Source organism: Mustela erminea, chromosome 12 (assembly GCF_009829155.1).
Source record: "Mustela erminea isolate mMusErm1 chromosome 12, mMusErm1.Pri, whole genome shotgun sequence".
Classification (NCBI taxonomy): Eukaryota; Metazoa; Chordata; class Mammalia; order Carnivora; family Mustelidae; genus Mustela; species Mustela erminea.
The window spans coordinates 5,296,329-5,323,590 of NC_045625.1; the positions used below are offsets into that span (position 1 = coordinate 5,296,329).

Consider the following 27,262-nt stretch of genomic DNA (forward strand, 5'->3'; position numbering starts at 1 on the left):
CGGTGAAGATTATGAATATGGTCTCTACCAGCAAAAACCAAGTACTAGGTGTCAAAGAAAAGTAGAATTAAAAAAAAAAAAAACACACAATAAAGGTGAATCTGGAATAAGCAGATATTTTGAAATTTTCAACAGTTTATAGGAATCACTCAGCCTTTAGGATTAACGAGAAAAAAGTATCCTGAAGTGGTTTGCTTTCATCAGTAAGAAGTCTTTATATTCCATTATTTATTCCTAGGATCAAAGTAATCTATAGATTTAGTGTAATCCTAGTAGAAAATCCCCACTGGTATTTTTGCTTTGGTAGAAAATTGATAAAACTGATTCTAAAATGTATTTGTAGGTGGCTCAGTCATTAAATGTCTGCCTTTGGCTCAGGTCATGATCCCAGGGTCCTGGGATCGAGCCCGGGGTCTGGCTCCCTGCTCGGCGGGAAGTCTGCTTCTCTCTCTCTCTCCTACTCCACCTGCTTGCATTCCCTCTCGCTCTCTGTCAAATGAAAAGAAAAAATCTTAAAAAAAAAAAATGTGTTTGGAAATACAAAGGAGAAAGAAAAGCCAAGACAATCTTGAAGAACAAAACTGGAGGTCTTACTCCGCGAGATATTAAGACTTATTTTAAAGCTCCAGTATTTAAGATAGTATGACCCTGGTGCAAGGACAGACAAACAGAACAAATGAACAGAGTTAAGGAGTTCCCAAACAAACCCACACATATATCGATACCTGATTTATACAGCAGCAAACGTGCTCTTCGATTAAAGAAGAGGTCAATATGAAAAAAATAAAAGTAAACCATCATCCCAGAACAAGAAAGTCAATTCCAAGTGCAATGTAGATTTGTGTATGAAACATAATAAAATAAAATTTCCTCATGAAACCTTAACTATGTTAAGCACCCTGGAATTAAAATAAAAACTTAATTAAAAAAAAAAAAAAGAACTTTCTCATGACCTTAGGGGAGACAAAGAGTTCTTACACTGGACATAAAAAAGCACCAGCCTTAAAGAAAAAAAACTGTTAAGCTGAACTACATTAAAATTAAAAACTTTGGGGCGCCTGGGTGGCTCAGCAGGTTAAAGCCTCTGCCTTCAGCTTGGGTCATGATCTCGGGGTCCTGGGATCGAGCCCCGCATCGGGCTCTCTGCTCGGCGGGGAGCCTGCTTCCCTTCCTCCCTCTCTCCCTGCCTCTCTGCCTACTTGTGATCTCTGTCTGTCAAATAAATAAAATCTTTAGAAAAAATTTAAAACTTTGATTCCTCAGAGTTACCATTAAGAGTGAAAAGGCAAGGGGAGCCCAGGTGGCTCAATCGGCTAAGCATCTGCCTCCCAAGAGGGTCATGATCCTGGGGTCCTGGGATGGACCCCCATGTTGGGTTCCCTGCTCACCAGAGAGACTGCTTGCTTCTCCCTCTGCCTGCTGCTTCCCCTGCTTGTGCTCTGTCAAATGAATAAAATCTTAGAAAAGAGTGAAAGGACAAGCCACAGAGTGTGAGAAGATATTAGTAATAAAAACATCCAACAAAAGACCTGTACTCAGAATATACAAATAACTCCTGCAAATCAGTAAGAAACATAAATAGAAAAAGGGACAAAAGAGGTGAACTGACAGGTCAGACACACATACATACACACCAATACGGACACACAATACAGAAGTACGAGACATCAAAATGGCTAATTAGCATATGAAAAGGAGCTTAATTTCGGTGAGTCATCCAAGAAGCTACTGAATCAAAATCGCAAGGAGACAGCACTGCACAACCACACAAAGAGCTCGCATTTAAAACACTGACAAGATCAAAGTCTGTAAAGAACAGAGAGCAACTGGAACTCTCCTATCAGACAGCCTCTGCCCTAAGCAAAATACTCAAGACAGCTGTTTCCAGGTGTTCAACAACAGGTTCAGCAGGACTGTAAGCCCTGAGAAGAGAACCCACAGGGTGAGCGGCCTGCACCACCGCCGACTTCCTGCCTCCCGGCCTCGGCCTCGGGGCACCTTCTCGCTGTGGTGTGGGGAGTTGGAGCCCAAACCAAAGCAGGAGCACTCTCCTGGAGCTGAGGAAGCAGACTGCGCCAGGGATCCAAGGCTGCAGGCTGTGGAGGCAGCTGGAATGCGGAGGCAGAATATCTGAGAGGAGGCGTTGCAGGGGGGGCAGAAGAGAAGGGAAGTACTCTGTGGTACTCTGGGCAGACACGAGCAAGGTGAGATTCTGGAACGCCCAACAAACAGCGGTGACCGGAGGGTTAATCTCTCAGGGTGCCTGACACTCAAACACTGGCCAATCCCCTGTGGAGGAGACCTGCTGCCTCCACTCTTTAGCGGACAGGCCAGAAAGGTCAAGCATTAAGTCTGAAGAGCGCCCTCTACAGTAAGGGCCAGACCTTCAGACTAAGTGTAAATCCGAAACAGACTCGCTCAAACAAAGCATAAAACCACGCCTGACAAGGTCAAAAGAACAGGCCAGGAACTGTCTGTGAGAAAGAAACGAAAGCCTCTTGAAAGACAGAAAGACAGGAAGACAAGAAGGAAGGAAGGAAGAAAGAGAGAGAGAGAGAGAGAAAGGAAGGAAGGAAGGAAGGAAGAAAGAAAGATAGCGCCTGGGTGGCTCAGTGGATTGAAGCCTCTGCCTTCGGCTCAAGTCATGATCTCAGGGTCCTGGGATTGAGCCTCGAATCGGGCTCTCTGCTTACCAGGGAGCCTGCTTCCTCCTCTCTCTCTGCCTGCCTCTCTGCCTACTCGTGATCTCTGTAAATAAACAAATAAAATCCTAAAAAAAAAAAAAGAAAGAAAGAAAGAAATGAAAGTTTCTCCAAGTAAGACAAGATCCAGAATCCCTACGGTGTGACATCCACATATCTGACACACAATAAAAAATTATTCAACATGCTAAGAAACATGAAAATGTTGATTTGCAATGTAGAGGAAAAAGCAATCCATAAAAACTGACCCCCAAATCACCCAGATATTCAAATTAGCAGTCAAGTTCTTCATTATAAATACTTTTAAGAATTTGGAAACAGGGGTGCCTGGGTGGCTTGGTCGGTTCGTTAAGCATTTCCTTCAGCTCAGGTATGACGCCGGGGTTCTGGGATGGAGCCCCACAGCAGGTTCCCCGCTCAGTGGGGAGCCTGCTTCTCTCTCTCCTCCCTGCTTATGCTCCTCTCGCTATCTCTGTCTCTCTCTCTCTCTCTCAAGTAAGCACTCTTCAAAAAAAAAAGGAAAAGAAAAGAAATTGGAGGCAAAGATGGGCCTGATAAGTGAGAAGATGGCGAATCTCAGTAAAAAACGTGAACTATCAAAAAGAACCACATGGAAATTCTAAAACTGAAACTAGCACACCTACAATGAGAATCGCAGAGACTGACAACCGCAGAGGGGTTAGCAGCCTTGAAGAGAGATCAACAGAAAGTACCCAAACTAAACAACAGAAAGAAAAAAACCACAGTGTTGCTGACCCAAAAGAGCTTCCAAATACAAGACACAAACCGACCACATGTTTGCAGTTACGTTCCCGTCGGTCCTAAGTACCACTCACTCCTGCCTCATCCTTTCCTTCATCAGTCCTGCTAGAAGGCCGCCTATTTTACAGACGCTTTCCCGCGTGACTTTTTGGTTTTATTGATATTTTCATTTCTTAATTTCTTTTGTCACCGTCACGACTCTCTTACATCTGTGTGCTATGGACTACTTTGTCTTTCCAGCCTCTTGAGTTAAATGCTTAGGCCTTCCCCCCAGTCTTTGTTTCCTAATAATTGCTTTTAAGGCTAAAAAAACCTGATAGAATTAAAGGGGGGAACCCATCATCATAGCTGCTAATTTTTAACACCCGCCTCTCAGTGAAAAAAGAGAACCCAAAGACACTCAGGAAAGGTACAGATAAAATCGGCAGACAAGGGGCGCCTGGGTGGCTCACCGGCTTACACCTCTGCCTTTGGCTCATGTCAGGATCTCAGGGTCCTGGGATCGAGCCCCACATCAGGCTCTCCGCTCGGCAGGGAGCCTACTTCCCCTCTCTCTCTGCCTGTCTCTCTGCCTACTTGAGATCTCTCTCAAATAAGTAAATAAAATCTTTAAAAAAAAAAAATCGGCCAACGAAAAATAAGTAAGGATGTGGAAGATTTTCAACACTGTCAACCAACTTGATCTAATTCACATTCACAGAAAATTACAACTGCAGAATATATACTCTTTTCAAGTACAAATGGAACATTCCATAAGACAGGTCATAAGCGGGGCCAGAAAATTAGTCTCAGTAAATGTCAAAAGACTAAGATTTACAGAAGACCTTCTCTAACCACAGTGGCATTAAGTTAGAAATCGGGAAGATATTTATTTAGACTCCCCAAATTTGGGTACAGCACATTAGGAACGTCTGGCTGGCTCAATTGGTAGAACATGTGATTCTTGATCTTAGGGTCATAAATTCAAGCTCCATGTCAGGCATGGATAAAAAACAATAGTAATAGGGACACCTGGGTGGCTCAGTGGGTTAAGCCTCTGCCTTCGGCTCAGGTCATGATCCCAGGGTCCTGGGATCAAGCCCCACATCGGGCTCTCTGCTCAGCAGGGAGGCTGTTTCCCCCTCTCTCTGCCTGCCTCTCTGCCTACTTGTGATCTCTTTCTCTGTCAAATAAATAAAATCTTTTTTAAAAAAATAGTAATAATATTAAAAAGCACATCAGAATTTATGTTCAAGTGAGAGGTGGGACCCAGGCAGTTCTGAAAGGCAGGCAGGTTGTGGACACAGAGAAGAGTCAGGGCACAATCACCAAAAAGGCGAGGAAGTGGGGAATGACGGAATATGCATCAAAGGAAGCCTTCAGGGAGTGCTTTCTTTTACTGAAGCTTATCTTCTAAGTAGCAAATTTAACCTTTTCCCCCTAGACTAAGATAATGTGCCTGATATACTCCTCTGGGTATAATTCTCAGCTCAAGCATGTTAACTCATCTCTATTCCCCCATGCAAAAAAATGCGTTATTTGCAACACGCGTCACAACACACCACTGTCTATCACATGGAGATGTGACGCATAAGTGAAATCCTTAGCCAATGGAAAATGATTTCATGTTTTCTCCAATCTTTATTATTTTCTTTGACAGAACGCTTCATTAAGGTAAAAATTCTTTGGATTAAATCATTTTTGATCCTCCTCCTTTATCCCACAACTGAAATTCCTGTTTTCTTCGATATTTATAAGTGTATTTTTTTTAAAAAGATTGTATTTATTTGACAGACAGAGATCACAAGTAGGCAGAGAGGCAGGCAGAGAAAGAGGGGGGAAGCAGGCTCCCCGCTGAGCAGAGAGCCCGATGCGGGGCTCGATCCCAGGACCCTGAGATCATGACCTGAGCTGAAGGCAGAGGCTTAACCCGCTGAGCCACCCAGGTGTCCCTATTAGCATATTTCTTAAAATGGGTAATAAAGTTTCATGAAAAGAAGGCCATATAAAACGTATTCACCGGGCGCCTGGGTGGCTCAGTGGGTTAAGCCGCTGCCTTCGGCTCAGGTCATGATCTCAGGGTCCTGGGATCGAGTCCCGCATCGGGCTCTCTGCTCAGCAGGGAGCCTGCTTCCTCCTCTCTCTCTGCCTGCCTCTCTGCCTACTTGTGTTCTCTGTCAAGTAAATAAATAAAATCTTTAAAAAACAAACAAACAAACAAACAAACAAACAAAAACGTATTCACCTATGAGAAATAACAGGGTGTCTTAAAAAAAGGTACATATATACAATTCTGCATTTTCACAGTTCAGAACTCAATACCTAACAATAAGTACATAAATATAATCTTTCCAAACAACTTCTTTTTAAAAATCTGACTGATCTAACTTCAGTACCTATAAGACTCCATAGCTGCACTGTCTCCCACCTTCTTATGTATATGGATATTTAGTATAATTTAACAGTGATGGGAGTAAGTGTTGATCTGTCAAATTCCTATTCTATGACCTTCAATAAAGCTTTATTTAGAGGATTTATTTTATAATGTATTTGAGACAGAAAGTGCAAACATGAGCAGGAGGGGCAGAGGGAGAGGGACAGAGAGAACCCCAAGCCGACTCCAGGTTGGGCACAGGGCCTGACAAGGGGCTGGATCTCACAACCCTGAGATCACAACCTGAGCAGAAACCAAGACTCAAAGACTTAACCAACTGCACCACACAGGTGCCCCTACCTTCAATAAAGTGTTTGTTCATTTGTTTTTTGAGATTTATAATATAGTTTTAAAATGATAGTAAACAATTTCTTAAAACCAGTTTTCAGGTAAGCTCATAAATAAAACAACATGACATAACCAAATAAGAAGGACATACATGTACTAGCTTAAAATTAGAAAATCCAGAAATAATTTATTTTTAAAAATCTTCAATTTTTAAAGCATTACCTAGAAACGCATAAAAAAACTTTTTATTTTTAAATTTTATTTAATTTTTTTTTTTTTAAGTAAACTCTACCCCCAACGTGGGGCTCGAACTCACAACCCCAAGACCAAGAGTCACACACACTACCAACTGAGCCAGCCAGGTGTGCCTACAAAACTTTGTAAATTTTATATTTAAAACAGTCACTACCGGGGCACCTGGGTGGCTCAGTGGGTTGAGCCTCTGCCTTCTGCTCAGGTCATGATCCCAGGGTCCTGGGATCAAGCCCCACATCGGGATCTCTGCTCTGCAGGGAGCCTGCTTCCTCCTCTCTCTCTGCCTGCCTCTCTGCCTGCTTGTTATCTCTGTCAGATAAATAAAGAAAAAATCTTTAAAAAAAAAAAAACAGTCACTACCAAGAATAGGAAAAGTTGTGTGCATTTTTTTTTTTGTTGTTAAATCTGCAATTTTTAGATTTAGGGAAAAAAAGTCCGCATAGAAAACAGGATTCAAAACTTAAAAAGGAGTTAAAATCATTCTCAGGCAAAACGTGAATGCCGCCATCCCCCGAAAGGACTCAAATTAATCCTACAGAAAAATGTGAGGTCTTAATTTCCTAAACCACTGAATGTCACCTTATGTATTTGAAAGGTTCTTACTTGGAGATTTCTCCCTTGGGCTTGTCACCCTTTTCACAGCTTTAAATACCACCTACAACCTGACGACTCCCAAGTTCCCTCTCCAGCCTGGACGGCTTCCCTGAATTCACAGGGGCAGACTCGAATGCACGTGCGACCCGTCTGCCTACATACATGCCTACCACCAGGCATCGGATGTAGCACGCCCCAAAAGTAGCTCCTGATCTCCAATCCCCACAGCGCACCTCCACAAAACCACTTTTCTAGTCTACATTTCAGTAAAAGACTCCATTTTGCCAAAAACCTTGGAGTCACCCTTGACCTCTTTGCCATCCGGCTCGCCCCGCCTCCTGTCTCATCCAACAGCAAATCCGCCCGCTGGGCCTGCGGGAATTCACAGAACCCGAAGCCTTCCCCACCACCGCCATCCCAGTGCAAGCCACGACCGCTCCCATCCAGGCGAGAGCGGGCCCCCCCCCCCACGTCCGCGGAAGCCCTGCGTCCTCTTTGCGCCCCTTCAGAATACAGCAGCCAGGGACATTTTAATAAAATGTAAGTCAGGGCTTGGTACTCCTTCCCAAACCACATGAGTCAAAGTCAAAATCTTCAAATGGTCAACAAGGCAACACTCTTCTCCAGTCATTCTCTCCCCACCTCCACTTTACCTCCGGCCACTCCGGGCTTCTCCTACAACACGCTACATAAGCCACTCTGGGGGGCTTCTGCACCCGGATTCCCTCTCCCTGAAATGGTTTTACCCCGTTATTTCCAAGGCTCGTTCCCTCCCCCTCCTCCAAAGGCCACTTTCTTAGGGGGGGCCTCCCTAACTAAACTCACAGCTCCCAACATTCCTTAGCCCTTTTTCTACGTCATTTCTCTCCCCCGGCCCCGCTACCATCTAACACACTTCACATTTCACCTACCTCGCTTATTAACGGTCTGTCTCCTCCCGCTAGAATGTAAATTCCAAGAGCGCAGGGATGTTTTTTGTTTGCTAATGCATCACCAATGACTAAAACATTACCTGATACATAGTCCCAGCTCAATAAACATTTGTTCAAGAAAGAATCCCTAAGGAAAAGAGGCTTACTAGTGGAGAATGCTTTTGTTCCTCTTTTACCAACTTTCCTGAAAGTGAATTTTCTTTAGTCGAGCCCCTGAAATTTGAAAGGACTATATGATGCATGAAATAATATCATGGCTTCCTTTATTTTCTCCCTGTACACACGACTAGCCCTTCTGACCCTGAACGACCCTGGCAAAAAACTGCTACCTGCCCTGTGCTTCCAGATTCACCACTGACACCCTCATCCGTTAGAATTCTGGGCTTCCGGATTCGCATCTGAGCCAACACTCACATGTGTTATAACTGCAAAAATTTTTAATCCAACTTATATGAACATTAACCAACCCTTAGAAAGATCACCCTAGAAAGATCAACAATTTGTAAGACAAAGTAAGACTGTGTTCCCCTAGAAAAGGAACGTCGGAGTCCAAGGAACTGATTTTGTCTTCAGTAAAACGTGACTCAGGCAAACTCTCAGAAAAAGCTGCTGCAAGAAAGTGACTATTTGGTTGGGAGGCCATCAATTGGGTTCTTATATCTCTGTATTTTTTGGATTATAAGACAACACAAATTTTTCAGAGAAAGAAATCACAAATGCAAAGTAAAAAGTACAAGTTTTCTCCCACTCCGCCGAAATCCCAATTCCCGCACCATGCGGACCCATCTCCGAGTTGCTTTTTTCCACTTGCCCACTACTGGATGCCGTTCAGGGTTAGTGCTGTGGGGTACCCCGGCGATGAACAGCTTGTGTGCCTTTCTGACAGACCCCCTGTCGCAGCAGTTCTCAAACTGTTTTATCTTAGGACCTCTTCACACTCTTGAGGCTTATGGAGGACCCCCAATGAGCTCTTATTTCTACACGCAGTCTCACCAATGTTAACCGTATTAGAAATTCAAACTGAAAAACTTTTAATTATTTATTAATTTAAAAACATTTTTTATTATTAGAAAAGAATTGTTTTCCACCAAAAAAGTAACCTTTTTAGAGAACTGTAGATTTTCTTTGAAGTGACACCAAGATACCTTAAAAGGTAGTTTCTTTTTTTTTTTTTTAAAGATTTTATTTATTTATTTGACAGACAGAGATCACAAGTAGGCAGAGAGGCAGGCAGAGAGAGAGAGAGAGAGAGAGAGAAGGAAGCAGGCTTCCTTCGAAGCAGGGAGCCCGATGCGGGGCTCGATCCCAGGACCCTGAGATCATGACCCGAGCCGAAGGCAGCAGCCCAAACCACTGAGCCACCCAGGCGCCCCTAAAAGGTAGTTTCTTAAAGGTTAGTTGTGATGTAGAATCTAAAACTGTATGAGGGAACTTTGTTATTGTTAATAACAATAACTTTGTTAATTGTTATATTAAAATCCACGGGTCTATCTTGCACCTGTGTGTGATTTTATAATATCACATATTGATCAATAGAAAATACTGGCTCACTGAATTATGTAGATTTTCTGAATAGATATTTCATTATATCAATATTTCGTTTTATCAAAACATCACATTTGTAAAGGATCACCACCAATCTCTACATCACAATAGCAGATACAAGTTTTCCAAAATCCTAATCTTCATTGAAAAGCTAAAATTTTATCACTGGCCACATATACTACCAGTTGTTTTCCTTGAAAGACTCCTTTATACTCTTTTTAGCCTGAATAACCATTGTTTTGTTGGTGTTAGTTCAAGTAAAAATGGTAGTTCCATGAAAAAAGCAGCTAGTACAGCTTGCAACTCAAACAACTGCCCATCTGCTTTTCTTGGAGATAACCACTAGCTCCTAGAGCACAGCGAAGTGCTTTACATGTACTTCTGAAGTCAACCTTCAGAGCACTAAAAAAAAAAAAAACCACGTATACAGGGGTCAATGGTTCATAAAATTAATCTTTCCTACTGCTTCATCAAGGATATTCTTATGTGAAAAATGAAATCTTTATGTATTTATTTAAGGGTACGTGGCACAATTTATTCATAATGAGTACAAAGAACACAATGGCTACTAGTACAGTGAGGTGTAGTGTTACCACTTTGATGCACCCTACAGACCCTGCATGACTTCTGCACCATTCGGGCAAAGAGTGCAAATAACATCAAAGTACTACATTAATATGAAAATGGTTTTAACCTCTCAACCCTCTCTGAAAGGGCATCAGGACACCTAGGAGACTATACCATTCTGTATGAGAAGAGCTTCCTGGAAGTGAGATTACTGGGTTATTGGTATATGCATTTTAAATTCTGGTAAGTTTGGCCAAAGCTCTCCAAAGAGTCTGTAGCAATTTTCATTATCTAAGGCTGCACGATCATCGCTAGTTAAAAACATAAATAATTCACTTTATATATCCTGAATTGGGAAATTACACCATAATGTAACAAATTCCTATATTTGCCTGTCTAAAACCAGGGCTAAAATGTAACTAATATTTCAAGGAAAAATATAATGCGAGTAATCCAATCATTTAGATGAGGTATTTTTCTGTAAGAAAGTAAACCTTCACAGTCAAGGAAGTGCGAGTTCATGCAACAGAGACCTTTGTTTATCGTGGTCACCCACTGTCAAAAGGCACTCTTCATGATGGAATTTCAAAGTGTGGGCCACCTGCACTCATCTCACGTTTGCTTATAGGGCGGGTGCGATCGATATTTCAATACGAAGTGCACAGTCTGAAAAATGTCAAGCTACCATAGTACAAACAGGCCCCTAATTAATTGGCTCACAGCTGGCCCCCGATCGGAGCATCAGTCTCAGCTGACCCTTTGCTTTGAAACTACACAAAGAATTATGGGAAGCGAGGATGGCATCGCACACACGGTCTGCAACCAAATGCCACCTGTGTTCACAAAAATGTCAAGGACCACCTTTCTTGCCTCCAGTGTCATCCAGAACAGGGAGAGGAGTTATAAAAGCTCCACCCATCCCTGGGGAAAGGATTACTCCAGCACCAGGTACAATAACCAGAAGGTGGGTATCCTCAATTCACAAGGGCCGCTGCTTCCCTACTCAGTCTTCCCCACGTAGCTCCGGAAGTGGGTATTTTCATGTCCTACTTACGACTGGAAAGGTCAAGGATATTAGTGTCAGCTGGGATCTGTGGTTCTTAACCTTTTGGGGAACACAAGCCACTCTGAGCATATGACGAAAGCTCTCTGTGGATGAAGCTCTACCGTGGGTAGAGCCCAAGCCTTGGGTTCCGAGCAGGATCGTGGACTCTGATCCCGAGAAAGCACTTAAGTCCAATCTCCTCAGGAAACTGGAAGAGTAAAATGGCTTATCTAAGGTCAACAGTGAGTTAGAAGGGGAATTAGGCAAGAAATAAGCAACCCGAAGAGATTTTGAATAAAGCCGTCCAGAGATCCTAGGTAACTTCTTATACAAAGAAAGTTCCACCACAAACCAAGAGAAAACTACAGTAACACAAGTTTTAAGTACAGCTGGACACAAGCGCCGCTGCCCACAAGTCCCTTATGCGTTCCTAGGCTGAAGACGCGAGGAAACAACGACCAGAAAGCCTGAAAAGCACTCACCGTGTTCCACAAAAACATTGCAGTGCGGGCCCCCATGCCTCGATGACTCCTTCTTCCCTGCTCCTTTGATAAAGTGCAGGGCAGGCAAACTTGGCCTTCTCTGGTCCCCAACAACTTTTCCAGGCTGCTGCCCCATAAAGTAATGATAGGCACCCCTTTCCAGAAGAGGGTTCGAGATCGTCCAGAATGGTCAGCGGGCTTAGGAGGAAACAGTATGTTTAGGATTTCACATTCACGGAATCTCCACCAGTCGGGAATTGAGGTCAATCGCAAAAAGACATCTTCCCTAACTAAAGGAAGCAGAGTTTTAGGTTGACATATGTAAACAGGAGTTCCGATTACTTCTGCAGTTGATCCGTTCGAAGTAATGTCATTGCAGTGCTACTCAAAAGTTGCTCGAGTTTAAGTGTCTTTTACTGGCTGAGTAAGCTTCTGTCTTTTCAAGAAGAAAAACATTCACAGGGATGCTGTAAAAGGGTCAAGTCACACTAAAGTCATTTCGATTCCCACACCACGAAGGAAATGTTGATCGCCCCTGGATGCTTCTCCAGAACTTTTCCTGTGGAAGTCACCCACCCCCTATCTTGGTTTCTTCATCTTCCGACAAATTTCCTGCCCAGCTAGCTGCCGCTCTTGCTTCTCTGCCGTGCGCTCCGGAAAAGGACACGGGTCACCCAGACTTCAGCGAGAGCTTGCCCTCGACTCGGACGAGAAGGAATGCATTGCCAGCAACTTTTAAGTCCGCTTTTTAAAAGGCCTGTGAAACCAGTCCAGACTTTTCCTCTGCATTAAAGTTTTTGTTTGGGCTGAGACTAAGGGGACCGTAGGTGACATTGGAAGAAGTCAGGGCATTGGAGGCTCCCGGGAGCAACCTGGGGGCAAGGGGAGGCCACCTGACAGCAGGGAAGGGATATGAATGGGGGGTGAGGGGAGCTCCGTGGCCAAACGAGGGGCCGCGAGACGGAGCAAAGGGCGGCTGGGGGGGTAAAGGGGAGGCTGCCAGGGCGGGGCACGGGCGGCTTACTCGGGGGCGTCGCTCCTTCCACGCCTCAGGAAACCGGGTGTCCCAGGTCTGGGGGAAACAGAGACCACCCCCAGTGTCCCAGAGTCGGGGCAGGGCTGTACAGGACGAAGGACCCTCGCGGCCCCGAAGGCGGGAGACGGGCGGAGGGGGGAGGAGGCCCGGCCGCCTCAGCTGCCCCGAGCCCGGGGGTCTCTGCCCGAGACACCCCCTCCCCCGGCTCCGGACGTGGCTACAGCCGCCGCCGCCAGGCAGTCACATTCCCGGAACTCCGCCGCGGGACCCCGCCTCCCCCTGCAGGTGGGGGCCGTGGACAACGGAGGGGCTCCTCAGCCGCAGGACCCAGGAACCGGCTCCGGCTCCAGCGCTGCTCAGGGACGGCCACCGACCCCCGCGGCCGCCATGATGGATTAGAAGCCGCTCCACAACGAGGCCAGGCCCCGCCCCTGACCCCGCCCCCGGCGAAGTCCGGCGCGCACCTCGCGAGGACCCGGGCCCTCCCGGGACCGCTCTCGGGGATGCCGCCGCGCCTTCTGCCTCTGGTCTCCCTACCCGCCAGAACTTGGCACCGCACGACCTTTTAAATGTGGTTTTTCCTAGCGCAAGGTGAGTGGTAAGGAAGCCCCGCCTCCCCTGTACGGCCATTGGCCTCTGAGAATCCGGGTCAGGTCTCTCTCCTGCGTCCCATTGGCCAGTGAGGGCAGTGAGGCCGGAGTTCCCAGCCAACCGCATTCGGCGCAAGCCGCAGGGTGTGCCGGGAGTTGTAGTCCTCCGGCGCCCGCCCCTGCACGCGCGCCCTAGAGATTTCTTGCCCTCTGCTCCCGGCTCCTGAGCTTCGGTCCCGCCCTCCAGGGAGCCGGTGGACTCTCGCCGGTCTCGCGTAGGGCTGGCCAATGTCTCTCCTGCGCGGGGAGCGACACCGGCGAGGAGCCAAAGCAAGGGGAAAACTGCGGATCGGATTGTCTCGGAACTGGAGTTGGATTACTTCCTTAAGCCTCCTTAGGGAAGAAAATTTGGCTCGTTCCTGGAAACCAAGGTATTGGGTGCCTTATCCTCCTTCCCCAAATTTTCACCTTTTCCTCAAGAAGCGTGAATATTAGAACTAGCGAAAAATAAATGACTGGGAAGCATCCGACATATTGCTCTCGAATTCATTGTTTCTCTGGGTTATCCCGAGGCTCACTCATTAAAGAAACAGCGTGTGTAAAGCACCTCTCGCAGGCAAAGCCTGGCGCAGGCATAGATGTCTGCCTAGAAAGAGCCTTTAAGATGAAACGACCTCATTTCACAGATACACATGTATGCGCGTGAGAACACCCTCTTAGGCGAGAAAATGCAGATTGCTGGGTTAGCGGGCCTAACCAATGATGCAGACAAGGGCAAATACACACTTGTGATCTGCAAAAAGCACGCAGGCCCCTTTATTCCCTATTACACAGCTAAAGGTTCAGAGACGTGACTTACTCAAGGTCACTTGCCTAGTTAGCATGTGACCAAATCACCGTTTGAGCCCGGATCGATTTTGCTGCAAAGCCCATGCTTTTCCCACTGCACTGTGCAACTGTTGGCCACGTTGGACAACTGATTTTTCAGAAGTTGCTATTCAGGGAAAACCACAGTCACATTATAGGTGTTGTAACCCTGTTACTATATTGTTACATATTTTATGAATATTTCCGCTGGGTGGGGAAATGGTAGTCATTTTGTAGATAGCGGCTTTGAGAATGGTCATGGGACACACTGAATGTGACACGTTTGAGAACTTGTTCCCAAATTTAGAACTCAAACTTACAAATTCAAGTGTGAGTTGGTTTAGCTTTGCCCTCTGGTGAAAGAACCTGGCCGGCGAACTTAGTCCTGACTTGATATAAATGCTACTTCATTCTTCAAGCATCGGACACCCTGGTTCCCTTTACTCACCCATGATCTTGTCCTGATTTTTCTTCTTAGAGATGTTGTTGCCTTTCTATTCATGCTCTAATCATTTCCTGGCCATCACCCATCGAGAACCAGTCTCAATGCTGGAAATAGAGTTTCTGGACCCACGTTCGTTCACCATCGGTCCAACCCATTCTCTGAAGGGTTGCTTCATACCTAATGCTTACGTCTATTCCTGACTCATAATCAAGCTCAGTAGGAGCTTAACCAAGTCACTTTCTTTATACCGCTTTCTTTGTTTCTTTCATTTCTAAGTGGAGGTCCTATCTGCTCACTATCAAATCATCTTCTCCAGCTGAGATGATGCTTTAGGGGACAATGGAGAGGCCACCTGGACCTGATCTAAAGGTGTATCCCCAATCTCCACTTTCCATTCACCAATGTCTGATTGGTGAATCCCAAGCCTAGATGCAGTATTTTCTAGAGATGCACTATACCCTTTAACTTCCTGCATAGCACTGTAGAATGACACTTCTGAGGACTTAAAAAACTAAAATGCAGAGCCCAGCAAATGCCAGATATCAACGTAGCTAGATGTTGAATAAATCCCTTTAAGTTCACATATTCTCAGTTCTGTCTAATTTTGTCCTCAGTTTTATGAAGCAAAGCAATCACAAGTTGCTACTTGGATTCAGTGCCAGTGTAAAAATTTCCCCTCCTTTTTGAAACGTCCACTGGAATTAACACTCGGCAAGCACGCCCCCTAGTGGGCCACGAAGAGTAGATCATCCCCAAGAGGTGCTTTCAGACCATTCTTAGTATCATTCCCATTGGCAGGTAAATTGCCATTCCGGATATACTGAATGAACAGCACAGGCTGGCAGCTTGGGAGACCAGACCAAGCGAGAACAAACTTTCAGAGAGCTCACAAATGATCCCAGTCAAAACTAAACCAAATCGGAGACTTCCCACCCTCTCCTTCCCTGCTCCTAAGAGGTATACAGCCCAGCATGTGCTCTCAAAAATACGCCAAGGGAGCCAATCTACGGTTGCACCGCAGCCTATGGAATATTCAGCTGTCTAAAATGGTAGCTCTCGAGTGATGTTATAAGGACAAGAAATATACCAGTAACAAAGAGCCGAGCTGTATTTCAAAAGTGTCAAATGCAGGGTTCAAAGTCGCAACCACTGAAACTATGCTAGGCTTACACTTCACTGGATGACCCAGAGGGCAGTTTAAAGTCCTCTGTCAGGTTTTATACCTGCTACACTCCCAAGTATTACACAGGGCATGGGGACAGAAACAGTGATGTTAATACCACATTTATAAATATAGAAAAAATATTCACATATTGTGAAATAAGACAGCACTTCATAGCCTGCCTTTAAAAAAATGTTTTCCCAAACCTGAGAGTACCGTTTCTAGTCATTAGGAAAGCCAATGCCTGGGAATCCTAGCATGCCTCAGTGAGAACGTCAACCTCCTGTTTTTAACCCTGAATTGTTCCACAATTAATGCATTACTACTTCAATCACAAGAGGAAGACAGCTTTTCTGTTCCCATCTGCATTTCTCTTCCTGTTTTCCCGTTCCTCAGAGCACCCTGAACACTCACTCGATTACTGATAATTCAGCTTCTGACAAATCACCCCTTAGAAGCGGGACAGATCACAGCAGCCTGATGATGTACACTCGCATGTATCACGAGAAGCAACACTCTAAGCGAGCGAAGGCTGCTTGGTCGGCTTTCTTCTTCCATGTGACCGCTGGGTTCATGTTGTTAACCATACAGACACCTGGGTGGCTCCGCCGGTTAAGCTCCGGCTCTGGGTTGCAGCTCAGACCCCAGTCTCCCGGTCAGGAGACAGAGCCCTGCGTTGGCTCTACCGTGGGCGTGGAGCCTGCTGAAGATCCCTGCTCCAGCACAAGCATGTGCGCTTACGCGCGCGCGTGTGCTCTCTCTCTCTCTCGAAAAAAAAGTTACTACTATATTCTTCAGTGTCCTACTTGCGCCGCAGGAGTGGGAACAGAGGCCAAAACAGTTTGCGGGTCAGGGAGGCTGTGTTTTTTAGACCATTTCATGGGGCACTGTGGCTTGTGATGGTGATTCACCAACTGATGGTGAATAGGAGAAAAAGATTCTCCATATTATTCCAGAATGGGAGTCCACTTGGCTGAAACACTGTGTGCTTGTAAAGGCTTGAAGCTTAAAAAAAAAAAAAGATAGTAATAATTAAAAAAATAAAAAAATCAAGGCCTGCAAGTACCCGTACTGCCCGACTCTGCAGGCAACCCAAGGGGCCAGCAGCACTTCCCCAGGCTCTGCCCTAGATCAGGAGAAAGCAAGTCTTTGGGGCTGGACGTAGCCTGATGTAGGTCAGGTGGTGAGTGTCACAGTTCTCCACGGAGCCACACAGGGACCACAAATCGGATTCTTCACTTTCAAGAACTGCTCGGGTCAGGTGCACACCATCCTGTCCTTCAGATGTCTCTCCTCACCCCTCCTGTTCTAAAAGCCTCTGGCGCGTTTCCATAACTACTTCCTCCATTATTTCTGGCTTTAAGAGGTCTTTGATCTAAAGAAGAAAAGAAAATAAAAAAGAAGAAAAGAAAAAGGTGTATCTGTTCAGAAAAGAAACCGACCATAAGCAGACATCCAAACGCAGAAACCAAGCATGGTTACTATAAACCTTCCATATTCCTTTCATTTTTTTTAAATTTATTCTTATTTATTAATTTATTTTTAAAGATTTTATTTATTAGGGGCGCCTGGGTGGCTCAGTCATTAAGCATCTGCCTTCAGCTCAGGTCATGATCCCAGGGTCCTGGGACTGAGCCCCACATGGGGCTCCATGCTGGGCGGGAAGCCTGCTTCTCCCTCTCCTGCTTCTCCTGCTGGTTCCCTCTCTCGCTGCATCTCTGTCAAATAAATAACTAAAATCTTAAAAAAAAATGAAGATTTTACTTATTTGACAGAGAGAGAATGAGCGAGCATGCGCACAAGCAAGGGGACCTGCAGGCAGAGGTAGAGGGAGAAGCAGGCTCCCCACTGAGCAGGGAGCCCGATGCAGGGCTCAGTCTCCATGACCCGAGCCGAAGGCAGATGCTTAACTGACTGGCCCACCCAGGTGCCGCTAAGATTCGTTTATTTTAAAGAGTGAGAGAGAACACATGAGCAGGAGAAAGGGCAGAGAGAGGGAGGGAGAGAGAATCCCAAGCAGACTGCAGAGTGCGGAGCCCGACGTGGGGCTCAATCCCATGACCCCGAGATCACGACCTGAGCCAAAATCAAGACTGGCAGCTCAACCAACTGAGCCATGCAGGCACCTCTTCCTTTACTGGAGGCTAAGTATCGCAAGATATGTTCTGCTAGAAGCAGCTTAATGAACCATCAAGATTCAGTTCTTGGGATTCGCTAAAAAGATAAAGCTAAAATTTGGGATGGGAGATGAAGTCCAGAGAACTGCTGTCCTAAGGTAGTCCTCCCAGCACCTCCATCCCCCCCGTAAACCCTTGCACTGACACAAGACACCGAGGCTATCCCAAGTATCTTGGGGAAAGATCTACCGACACTAGACAGGGCCGTAGGCAGATCTGTTTCCACCCCCGCACACGGTGAAGGTACTGGGAGACACACTTGCGACCCCTCAGGAGACGCTGGAGCAGTGGACACTCGTCCTACAGACAGATGAGGAAGAGGGGAGGCACAGCTGGAGCGAGTACCTGGTGCGGAAGGGACGCCTCGTAGCAGTACAAGATGCTGGTGTCATACAGCATCACCCTCTGGGTGACCAGCAAGACGATGCAGTTCCGGAGCCGGGAGATCACCTCTCGGTCGGCGAGGGAGACGGGCTACCCGCGGAGACAGAGGGAAGCACAGAACCAAGGTCAGCGAACAGTCATGGCAAAGCACAGAAATCACTTGTAACTTCGACCTATGACTCCGAGACTCCAAAACAATCAACCACTGACTGCAAGGGACGGTAGAAAGGAGGGTGCTTCAGCTGCGGGGACCCGCAACGTGCCATCCCTGTCACCAGAGAGCACCCCAGTTCCACTTCATCGCAAGGAGAGGGCAAGACGATGTTCGTAAAGACGCCTCAGTGGAGACTCGAACTCCCTCAGTCTGCAGCAATCACACGGTTTTTTGTTTTTTTTAAAGATTTTTTTTTTTTTACTTATCACAAGTAGGCAGAGAGGCAGGCAGAGAGAGAGGAAGAAGCAGGCTTCCTGCTGAGCAGAGAGCCCGATGTGGGACTCAATCCCAGGACCCTGAGATCATGACCTGAGCCGAAGGCAGCGGCTTAACCCACTGAGCCACCCAGGCGCCCAGCAATCACACGGTTTAAAACCAGGCAGCTCCTAGGGCGCCTGGGGGCGGATCGGTCGGTTAGGTGTCCGACTTGGGTTTCGGCCCACGTCATAATCTCAGGGCTGTGAGATGGAGCCCCAAGCTGGGCTCTGCCTCTCCCTCTCTCTCTCTCCCCCTCCCGCCCCTGCTTGTGTGCGCTATCAAATAAATAAATAAAACTTTAAAAAATAAAAAAAATTTTTAGACTGGTAAGAGCCAGCTCCACCCGGCCCAGAAGTACAGCGGAGACCGTGCGCCACTCGCCGCAACAGTAGCAACGGTGTTTACTCACCTCCAGGTCGGCAGTGAAGCCCCCCGCGCCCTCTTCTTTGTGCTCCGGCGTTGGGTAGATCCAGATGAAGCCATTGTTCCCCAGAATCACGGAGGCCCCACAGGGCAAGTCATGGAAGTGAGTCTTCTGCCGCTTCACCAGGGAGGGGGAAACCTGGACCAACACCCCCTGGCCGAGCTAAAGAAACACAGCACGAACGAAGTCACTGGAGAGTCAGGAGTAAAGGGCGTAAAAAGCAGACCCAACAGAATACCCATCCTTGCTCTGGCGGAGTCATGGCCACTCCCGTTAACAACTGCAGTCACCTGTGCATACACACAGGGTAACTGCGCCCCGAGGACATTTGTGGATGCAGAGGTTGTTGACACGCCCCAGGAGCAGGTGACTCTCCATACCCCTCTCATCCTACCATTCTTATTATGATATCTGAATCTGGGGCTGGTGCGCTGGCAGTCAGGCAAGCTGGGCCGAGTCAGGACATGCGCCTGAGCCTCTTGTGGGCCGGTGCATTCTGTTCCACCTGGATCCCAGCCACCCACCTCGCCCGGGGGATGTACGCTGCTGGGCAAGGGGAGCGGCTGAGGGCTGGGTGCAAATCCATCCCTGGTGGGGGGAAGGGCAACACCGAGTCCCCATCCCGCTGAGGGAGGGTCTGCAGTAGCCAGGCCCCAGAAGGCATGAGCATGGCTGACCAGAGCCGCTCCACAAGGGAAGAGGCTTCCGTGCCACTCAGAAAACAAAAAGGTTCCCCTAGCCAAAAGACTGGTAAGCCATAATCTGTTGTAGAAAGTATGCTGGCGTGGGGCACTGGGGCGGCTCAGTCGGTTAGGCCCCCGGCTCTTGGTTTTGGCTCAGGTTGTGAGCTTGGGTTTGCGAGATGGAGCCCCATGTGGGCACCCCGCTCAGCAGGGAGTCCGCTTCTCTCCCTCAACCCCTCCCCTTGCTCACGTGTGCTCTCTCTTGCTCAAATAAAGTGAATCTTTAAAAGAGAAAAAAAGTAAGCTATCGTTAAAACAGTAAGAGCCTCAATAATAGAACTTCATACAAAAAAACCAGTGACCATTCATTTAAAGGCCCAAGTGGCGAACCAATCTTTCCTAGTAAAGACACCCACTTTATTTGACTGGACATTTGTCTCGAGCCAAGGCCATCGGGCTTCAATATGACCTCCCTTTGCTCCTGGCCCTAGCACAAGGCCGTGGCCCCCCGGAGCGAGCTGAGCCAGCGGGGCCACAGGGCCGCAGGGCATGGGAGCTCTTCTGCCACACCAGTCTCCTCAGTAGTAAGAGAACCGGAGCTGTCGTCCATGACCGTGCCACTAAGCCATGACCGTGTGAACCTGCCGCTTTGCAGGACGCCAGCCTGTCATGCTTAACTTCCAGGGCTCTTTAGGGCTGAATTCCAGAGAGCACTGGGGATTTCAGAAATGGACTGAGGGCTCAGTCAGTATCCAGGAACAGCAAGAGACCACCTTACTTTGCCATACTTCAGACTCCTCGTGTGCAGCGACACCGCTCCATCTGAGAACACCGCCTGCACCTCCGCCTGGCCAGAGTGCTAAAGGAGCAAACCCTCTCTCGGCACCTGCCTTCCCTGGGGCCCCGCTCCCGCCTCTCCAGCCTCTCCTCCCATCCCCAGTGGTCCCACCTGCAGCCTTAGACCCCGAGGACACCACCGCGACCTAACCTCCCCCCACTGGTTCTCACGAATCTCTTGATGTGAACAACACCTTTTCTACTCCCTGCACAAAAGCTAGCCTGGTTATGAAAATCTGAGTCTAGCTTGAAGCACGGGCCACCATAAGGGATAAACCCGATGAAATGACCGAGGCAGCAGGCCTGAACAGGAGCTGGGGGGTTCGGTTGGGTTAAGGAGGGGGAGGAAGGCTGCAGCAGAGCCCGTGACACTGGATCTAGGATCCAGATCCCCGCCAGGACTACGTGTCCCAGGCGGAGGCATCTGATCGAAGCCCCATTTCCCAGCTCCGTATAAAGCACAGAGATGCTATTATCCAAGGTGCAGGATACACTGATGAGATCCCCTTCCTGCAAGAAACCTCTCATGGCCAGCTCATCTTCTGCAGATCTTCTTCTCTGAAATACACAAAGCGATGACGTGACTTAAGTCAGATCCTGCAGAAAGATCTCTGGAACCAGCCACAGTATTCCGACACTAGAGTAGGTAAGCAGGAACACCAGAGCGATCACCACCACTTTCCCTCTTACAGGCCTTCCCACAGCTCCCCCCCCCCCTCCTCTCTCTGGACAGTATTCCAACTCCTTACGTGCTGAAACCCCTCCCAATCGGGCCCAGCCTCCCCTTCTCCACTCACTGTCCACGGCAGCTCTCCAGGCAGCCACAGAATCAGATTACCGGCGGCCTGACTCTATCTTTACTCACACATTTCCCGTGATCTGGAACGCCCTGTGAAATTCCACCCATTCTTCAGGGATCCACTCTAACGCCCCTTTCCTACAAGCATCTCCCGGCGAAATCACTCCTCTTTCTGTACAGTCACACGCTTGTTCATTCTCCGACTGCCAGGGACTCAGATCAGTTATCTCCCTTCCCCTGCTAATCTGTACGCTCCGTCAGGAACTCAGTCGGGCCTCCTTTATCTCGCATTCTCCGGAGAACTGAGCACTGAGCCTCTCTGTACAGGCATGCTGAACTGACGATAAACCAAGGCATTTTACAGAAGGCCGCCCCTTAGGCCCTGCAGTTGTCTGGGATGACCAAATGCCATTCAACTGACAAAAAGCTAACCTAAACACAACTTTTCAAGGGACACCTTCCCTGTGCAAAACAGATACACCCAGACAAGGAAGATGAGCACCAGGCAACTGAGAGCTTCTCTTCCAACTCTCTTTTGGGGTCACTCCCCACCGCCGTTCCAGATCCTACCACATACCAACTGCCGCTTATGCGGGGAGGCCTGGGCTAAGTGGAAAGCCCATGTGTACATCTAGGCAGCAAACCTCACTGCAGACAAACAAGGGTAAAAAAGAGGCAACCTCGGCACCAAGCAGAGTTCTCTGGCGGAGCAGCGGACCCCAGAGCCTTCTCCAGCACACGCTACAGCACCGGCCCGCAGGCCCTCACCAGCTCTCCGCCGGGAAGGTTCATGGACGACAGCAGCAGGACCGAATCCAGCCTCGAGTTGGTGTCCACCTTCCACCTCTTCTGTTGAACCTACAGACAAAGTCCACAGCGGGGCACAGACTCCAGGGGCAAGAGCTCGCAGCATCAGCAGCCCGTAACCCCCAATACAACAAGCCACCTGTCTCTATCAAAGGGCACAAAGGCGCGCCTGGGTGGCTCAGTTAGTTAAGCCTCTGCCTTCGGCTCAGGTCCTGATCCCAGGGTCCTGGGATCGAGCCCCATGGGGCTCTGTGCTCAGCAGGGAGCCTGCTTCCCCCTCTCCTTTTGCCCCTCCCCCACCCTACTTGTGCACTCTCTCTCAAATAAAAAAAAATAAAATCTTTTAAAGGGGGGGGGCCCATAAGAGTCAAATATAATGAATGCCCCACTTGCATAACTACAGATAGAATGACTATCCCATTCATTCAATCACCAGCTTGCTTCTACTTTGTAAATACCAACTTGATATCGACTTTACCTCTGTGATTCTCCCCACCACAATGTCTCCTACTTCACCATTGTATCTGGAAGATAAAACAGGTCATCCATCAGTGAACAGACCTTATCACAAGACTAAGCACCACTGGAGATTTCAGTTCCACAGGATTAGGGCCTGGATTAGGCACCATGCTGAAGTCCGGCAAACTCCCCTAACTATGCTGTTCTGACTGATTTCCAGAAACTGGTAACTTGAAACACTCCTACATGTATAAAGTCTCCACTAACTATTCTTGGACATTTATTCCCAGTAGTTCGTTAAGCCTGAAATTCCTATTTTGTTAATTACATGACACTGTTAAGCACGGAATATTTCCTGGTGGGCTCTGGAACACAGATGGCTTCTTCATCAGCAAAGGAAGAGGAGGAGGAGACTGAGACAGGACCTCACCCAAACCAGTCCACTCACAGTCTCCTCCACCCACAGGTGCTCAACTCCAACCCCAGTGCTAGTCCTTATCCCAGTTCTAATGAAGACATGTTCCACGCTGAAGGCTCCAGCCGCGGACCTCTACTCTTAGAACACACACACACACACACACACACACACACACACACCATGTATTCCTGTATGCCCTCACTCACCTCTTGCTGAGCTCATCCAACCTAATGATTTTAAAGACCAGTGACTATGCCATTCCCCCGAGTTCTAGACTCTGGTCAACTGTTGCCCAGCATCTCTATTTACATGACTAGTAGGTAGTTCCAAATGTCACCAACCTAAAGCAAAGCTTTCCAATAGCCCCCTCCCCAGCCCCCATCACAAACTGGTCCTCTCCCAGCCAGCAGGGCTCAGTAAACGGCAACACCATTCCTCCAGCTGCTCAAGCCAGAAGTCCCGGGAGGCCTTGGAAGAACACTAGATTTCTCTCTCACTCCAGGACAAGACCAGCAGCTGATCCTACTGGCTCTACCTTCGAAATATACAGAAATAAAAGGCATCCAAATTGGGAAACGAAGAAGTGAAAGCTATCTCCATTCACAGACAAGGTCCTATACATGGAAAATCCCAAAGAATACAAAATCCAACACCCTTGTGTGAAAAGCAAAACAAAAAAACCAAAAAACTTAGAACACAAAATGTATGCAGAATCAGCCATTACTCCCCACTTCTACTGCTCGTCCCAGCCACCATGACTTCAGATAACGGAAACCGTCCGTTAATCGTCTCCCTAAGGCTGCCCCCCTTCCCCTTCCATCTCTCCCAGCAGCCAGAGTGATTTTATTAAGACAGAAGTCACACCATGTCCCTCTTCTGCTCCACCCCTTCCAGGGGCATCCTAGACTACATTAAAGTGGAAGACACAATGCTATCCAGGCAGGCTGCCCCTCCACTCCCCCTTGCTCACTCTGTTCCAGCCCCATCGGCTTCCTTTCCGCTAACCTTTATTGAGCGCTTCTAGGCAGTGGGCCCTGTGCTGAGTACTTTCCATCCCGTTTCCATGAATTCTCACGAAAATCCTACAAGATGGATCATGCTTTCATACTCATTTTGCAGGGAAGGTAACCAAGGTATGGAGAGGTCGAGTAGTGCGAGGAAGCTTTAGTAGCCCACACTTGCCTGTAGTCACCTATACCCTTTCTATTTTCATGTTCAAAACCGCAGACCTACTGGATGATAAAGCTGGTGCGGGTCGGGGGTGCGGTGGGGAATGTTCCTGGCCGTATAACATGAATGACCACAAGAAAGAATACACACCTTTTGTTCTCACCTGGTTTTCAAAGCTTTCACACAGATCAACTTGTTTACCCTCTCCACGGAGCCGGCCACGGATGCAATGAGCTTCTCTTCCCCCATGTAAGTTCCATGGCCCCTGTTTTGAGAGTAGGGTACAAAGGATACAAGAGTGACTCTTGAGATGACCTCTCCCTTCAAGAACCATGTACTCCTGGGGTGCCTGGGTGGCTCAGTCGTTAAGCATCTGCCTTCAGCTTAGGTCATGATGCCAGGGTCCCAGGGCATCAGGCTCTCTGCCCAGTGGGGAGCCTGCTTCCCCCTCTCCAACTCCCTCTGCTTGTGTTCCCTCTCTCACTGTGTTCTCTCTCTGTCAAATAAATAAAGTCTTAGAACACACACACACACACACACACACACACACACACACACACACACCATGTATTCCTAACAGGCTCCTCCTGCTTTAAAGTCTGGCTTCTTTCTGTGCCCTGAACACTGTTTAAGAGAGCTGCAGAGACATCTGCCCTTGTCTTACTCAAGTCTACTCAAATGTCACGTTCTCCACTGGGGCGACCTTGATTACCCCATTTAAAATGGTCGCCCACCTGCTGCCACCACCCCCACCGTATTCCCAACCCCATTCCACTTACCCTGCTTAACTTTGCATTTTCCGCACTGAATTTATCACCAAACATACCAACTTGCTTGTTGTGCTTATTGTTTATTATCTGTCTCTCTCTGGTGACATACATTTCCCTACTTTGACCGCAGTTGTACTTCAACCACCCATAACACAAATACATGCTGAATTCATGAAGGACTGACACTTAAGACTCCTTAGGATCCAATAACCTCAAACTAAAAAGTTAAAGAGCAATATTATAAGTGCTGTACCCCCCAACCACCAAAAGGCTTTGAAATACCACTAGTGTTTATCTATGATAGTTATGTAATGGTGAGTTTTGCTTCTTTTATTCTTCTTCTTTTTTTTTTTTAAGAGAAAGAAAGAAGAGGGGGAGAGGCAGAGAGGGAGGGAGAAAATCCCAAGGAGGTTCCAAGCCCAGCGTGAAGCCTGCGGGGTGAGGTTTGCAGGGGCTGGATCTCAGAACCCTGAGATCACACCTGAGCTAAAAATCAGGAGTCAGACGCTTAACAGAGTGAGCCACTCAAGCGCCCCGTTTGTTTTCTTAATTATTTCCTCATTTAATTCTCACTTCCCTACCAAAGAGTTACTGTTATTATCACGATCTTACAGATAAGGAAACTGACCTCGGAGAGGAAATACAACTTGTAGTATGTGATGGCACAGGGCTGAAATCCCAACTCTCTGGCTCAAGAGCCTACTCTCTTAACTGCACATAAGTGTACTGCCTTCAGCTTCAAAATGTGGACTTGGGTGCGTGTAGCACAATCTACTGTATATGCCCTGAGCCCAAACAATTAACTGATTTCAAAACCGAGCACCTGGCTAAGAGATGTCGCCTAGAGAAGAGGCCGAGTCAGGAATGCCCACTGTCCCCTCATCTGAAAACTAGAAGAGGCCCCTGATCCTAACCCTCCCCAGTTTTGCAGGTCACCAACGAAGGGGAGGAAGGCTCAGAGATCAGGGCCTCGGGCAGAGAACCCAGGAGTCTTTGACACCGGAGGTTAGGAGAGAGGGATTTCCAAGGACCGAGGCAAACGCAGACGGGGACAAAGTGCATTGAGTGAAAAGCCGGAGGACTCGGAAACAAGGGAGCTCAGATGATCAGCTGTGCCCTGCGTCCGCCGGTACTTGGATGCAAGGGAACAGAGGCCACGTGCAGACAGCCCAGCAGGCGCCCTTTGGGATCCCGCGTCCCCAAGTCCCCACGTACCGCATGAATCCCGTGTCCGTGGTAATTGTGTCCCCCGGAACCACCAGATGTTTTTTAGTATCGCGGCCCATGCTCTCGCTAAGAGGCTTCCGAGCCACGGGAAGCCTCATCTCCATCGCCATCTTGGCGCCAAAGAAAAGCGCAAGCGCAGTCCGGCCGGGAACCGCGACTTCCGTCTTTGCAGTTCCCAGCCGTCGCACGGAGGGGCGGGGCAAGGCGGGCCTCAGAGCAGCCGCCAATGGGAACTCACAGTCTGGCGGCCATGTTGACTATTGGCAACCATTTGGCTAACACGAAGGGAGTGAGGAAGCTAAGTTGCCATTTTTACTATTGGCAAGGCTGCACCGGTGGAATAATGAAATCTCAGGTTGCATGGCGTTTGATTTAGTAATCATCAGCCGATGTATGGTTTGTCAGAGTTAGAGATCATTGAGAATTGGGCCTGTGAGTCTCCTTCCAACTCTAAGTTGCTAAAATGTGATTCTTTGGTAGGTGGGATCTACAGAAAATACAGTTAGTTGGAAAGAAAAAAGAGGCTCTATTCATACTGTTCCTAGTAGCCCCAGTATTCTACTTAACTGCTCCTCGTGAGTCCTGGTTCGGCACCAAACAGCCACCTCTACCCCCAGACAGTGTTCCAGATGCTGATTCTGTTCTTTCTTAACAACTTCTTCTGAATGAGCTGATTCACTCTAACTTAAAAAGAAAACTCCCTAAGAAAATATGCAAACCTTGCAAAGCAGTCCTGTTTTGTAGGGAGAGTAGGTGCACACCTAATACAAAGATATGGGCTTATATTTACTCGTACAATAAATTGAGCCCTCTCTGTGTGCCAGGAGTTGTTCTAAGGATTCAATAGTGGGCAGACAGATGTATATGTGGCTATAATCTCTGTGTCCAGTTTATTTTTTTAAGACTTTATTTATTTATCTGAGAGAGAGCCAAAGTGAGTGAGATCACAG

The 27,262-nt window shown here is 47.7% G+C and overlaps 2 protein-coding genes across 5 annotated transcripts in view; both read right to left on the reverse strand.

The window, feature by feature from the left end:
- Positions 1-13,212, reverse strand: part of ABL1 (ABL proto-oncogene 1, non-receptor tyrosine kinase) — a 139,663-nt gene extending 126,451 nt beyond the window's left edge. For 2 of the 3 annotated variants that reach the window (XR_004277661.1, XM_032308734.1), the window contains exon 1: positions 11,586-13,212. Coding sequence is in view for 2 of the 3 variants with exons in the window: in XM_032308734.1 (XP_032164625.1) it covers positions 11,586-11,721 (136 nt within the window). In the remaining variant the exon portion in view is untranslated. The remainder of the gene's footprint in view (positions 1-11,585) is intronic. The other variant, XM_032308731.1, reaches the window with a different exon arrangement.
- Positions 13,213-14,828: 1,616 nt separating this feature from the next.
- Positions 14,829-26,456, reverse strand: EXOSC2 (exosome component 2). Of its 2 annotated transcripts, XM_032308736.1 has the most exons (9): positions 26,301-26,453; positions 24,479-24,580; positions 22,747-22,792; positions 22,230-22,319; positions 21,155-21,220; positions 20,604-20,672; positions 19,128-19,304; positions 18,208-18,336; positions 14,829-17,060 (listed from the first exon to the last, which is right to left on the reverse strand). In XM_032308736.1, exons 1-9 carry the CDS (start codon positions 26,420-26,422, stop codon positions 16,980-16,982), a joined length of 882 nt encoding a protein of 293 aa, XP_032164627.1. In that variant the 5' UTR covers positions 26,423-26,453; the 3' UTR covers positions 14,829-16,979. The 2 variants fall into 2 exon arrangements, with proteins under 2 accessions (XP_032164627.1, XP_032164628.1); XM_032308737.1 differs by lacking the exons at positions 14,829-17,060; positions 18,208-18,336 and adding an exon at positions 18,343-18,610 and having other exon boundaries at positions 26,301-26,456.
- Positions 26,457-27,262: the final 806 nt, after the last annotated feature.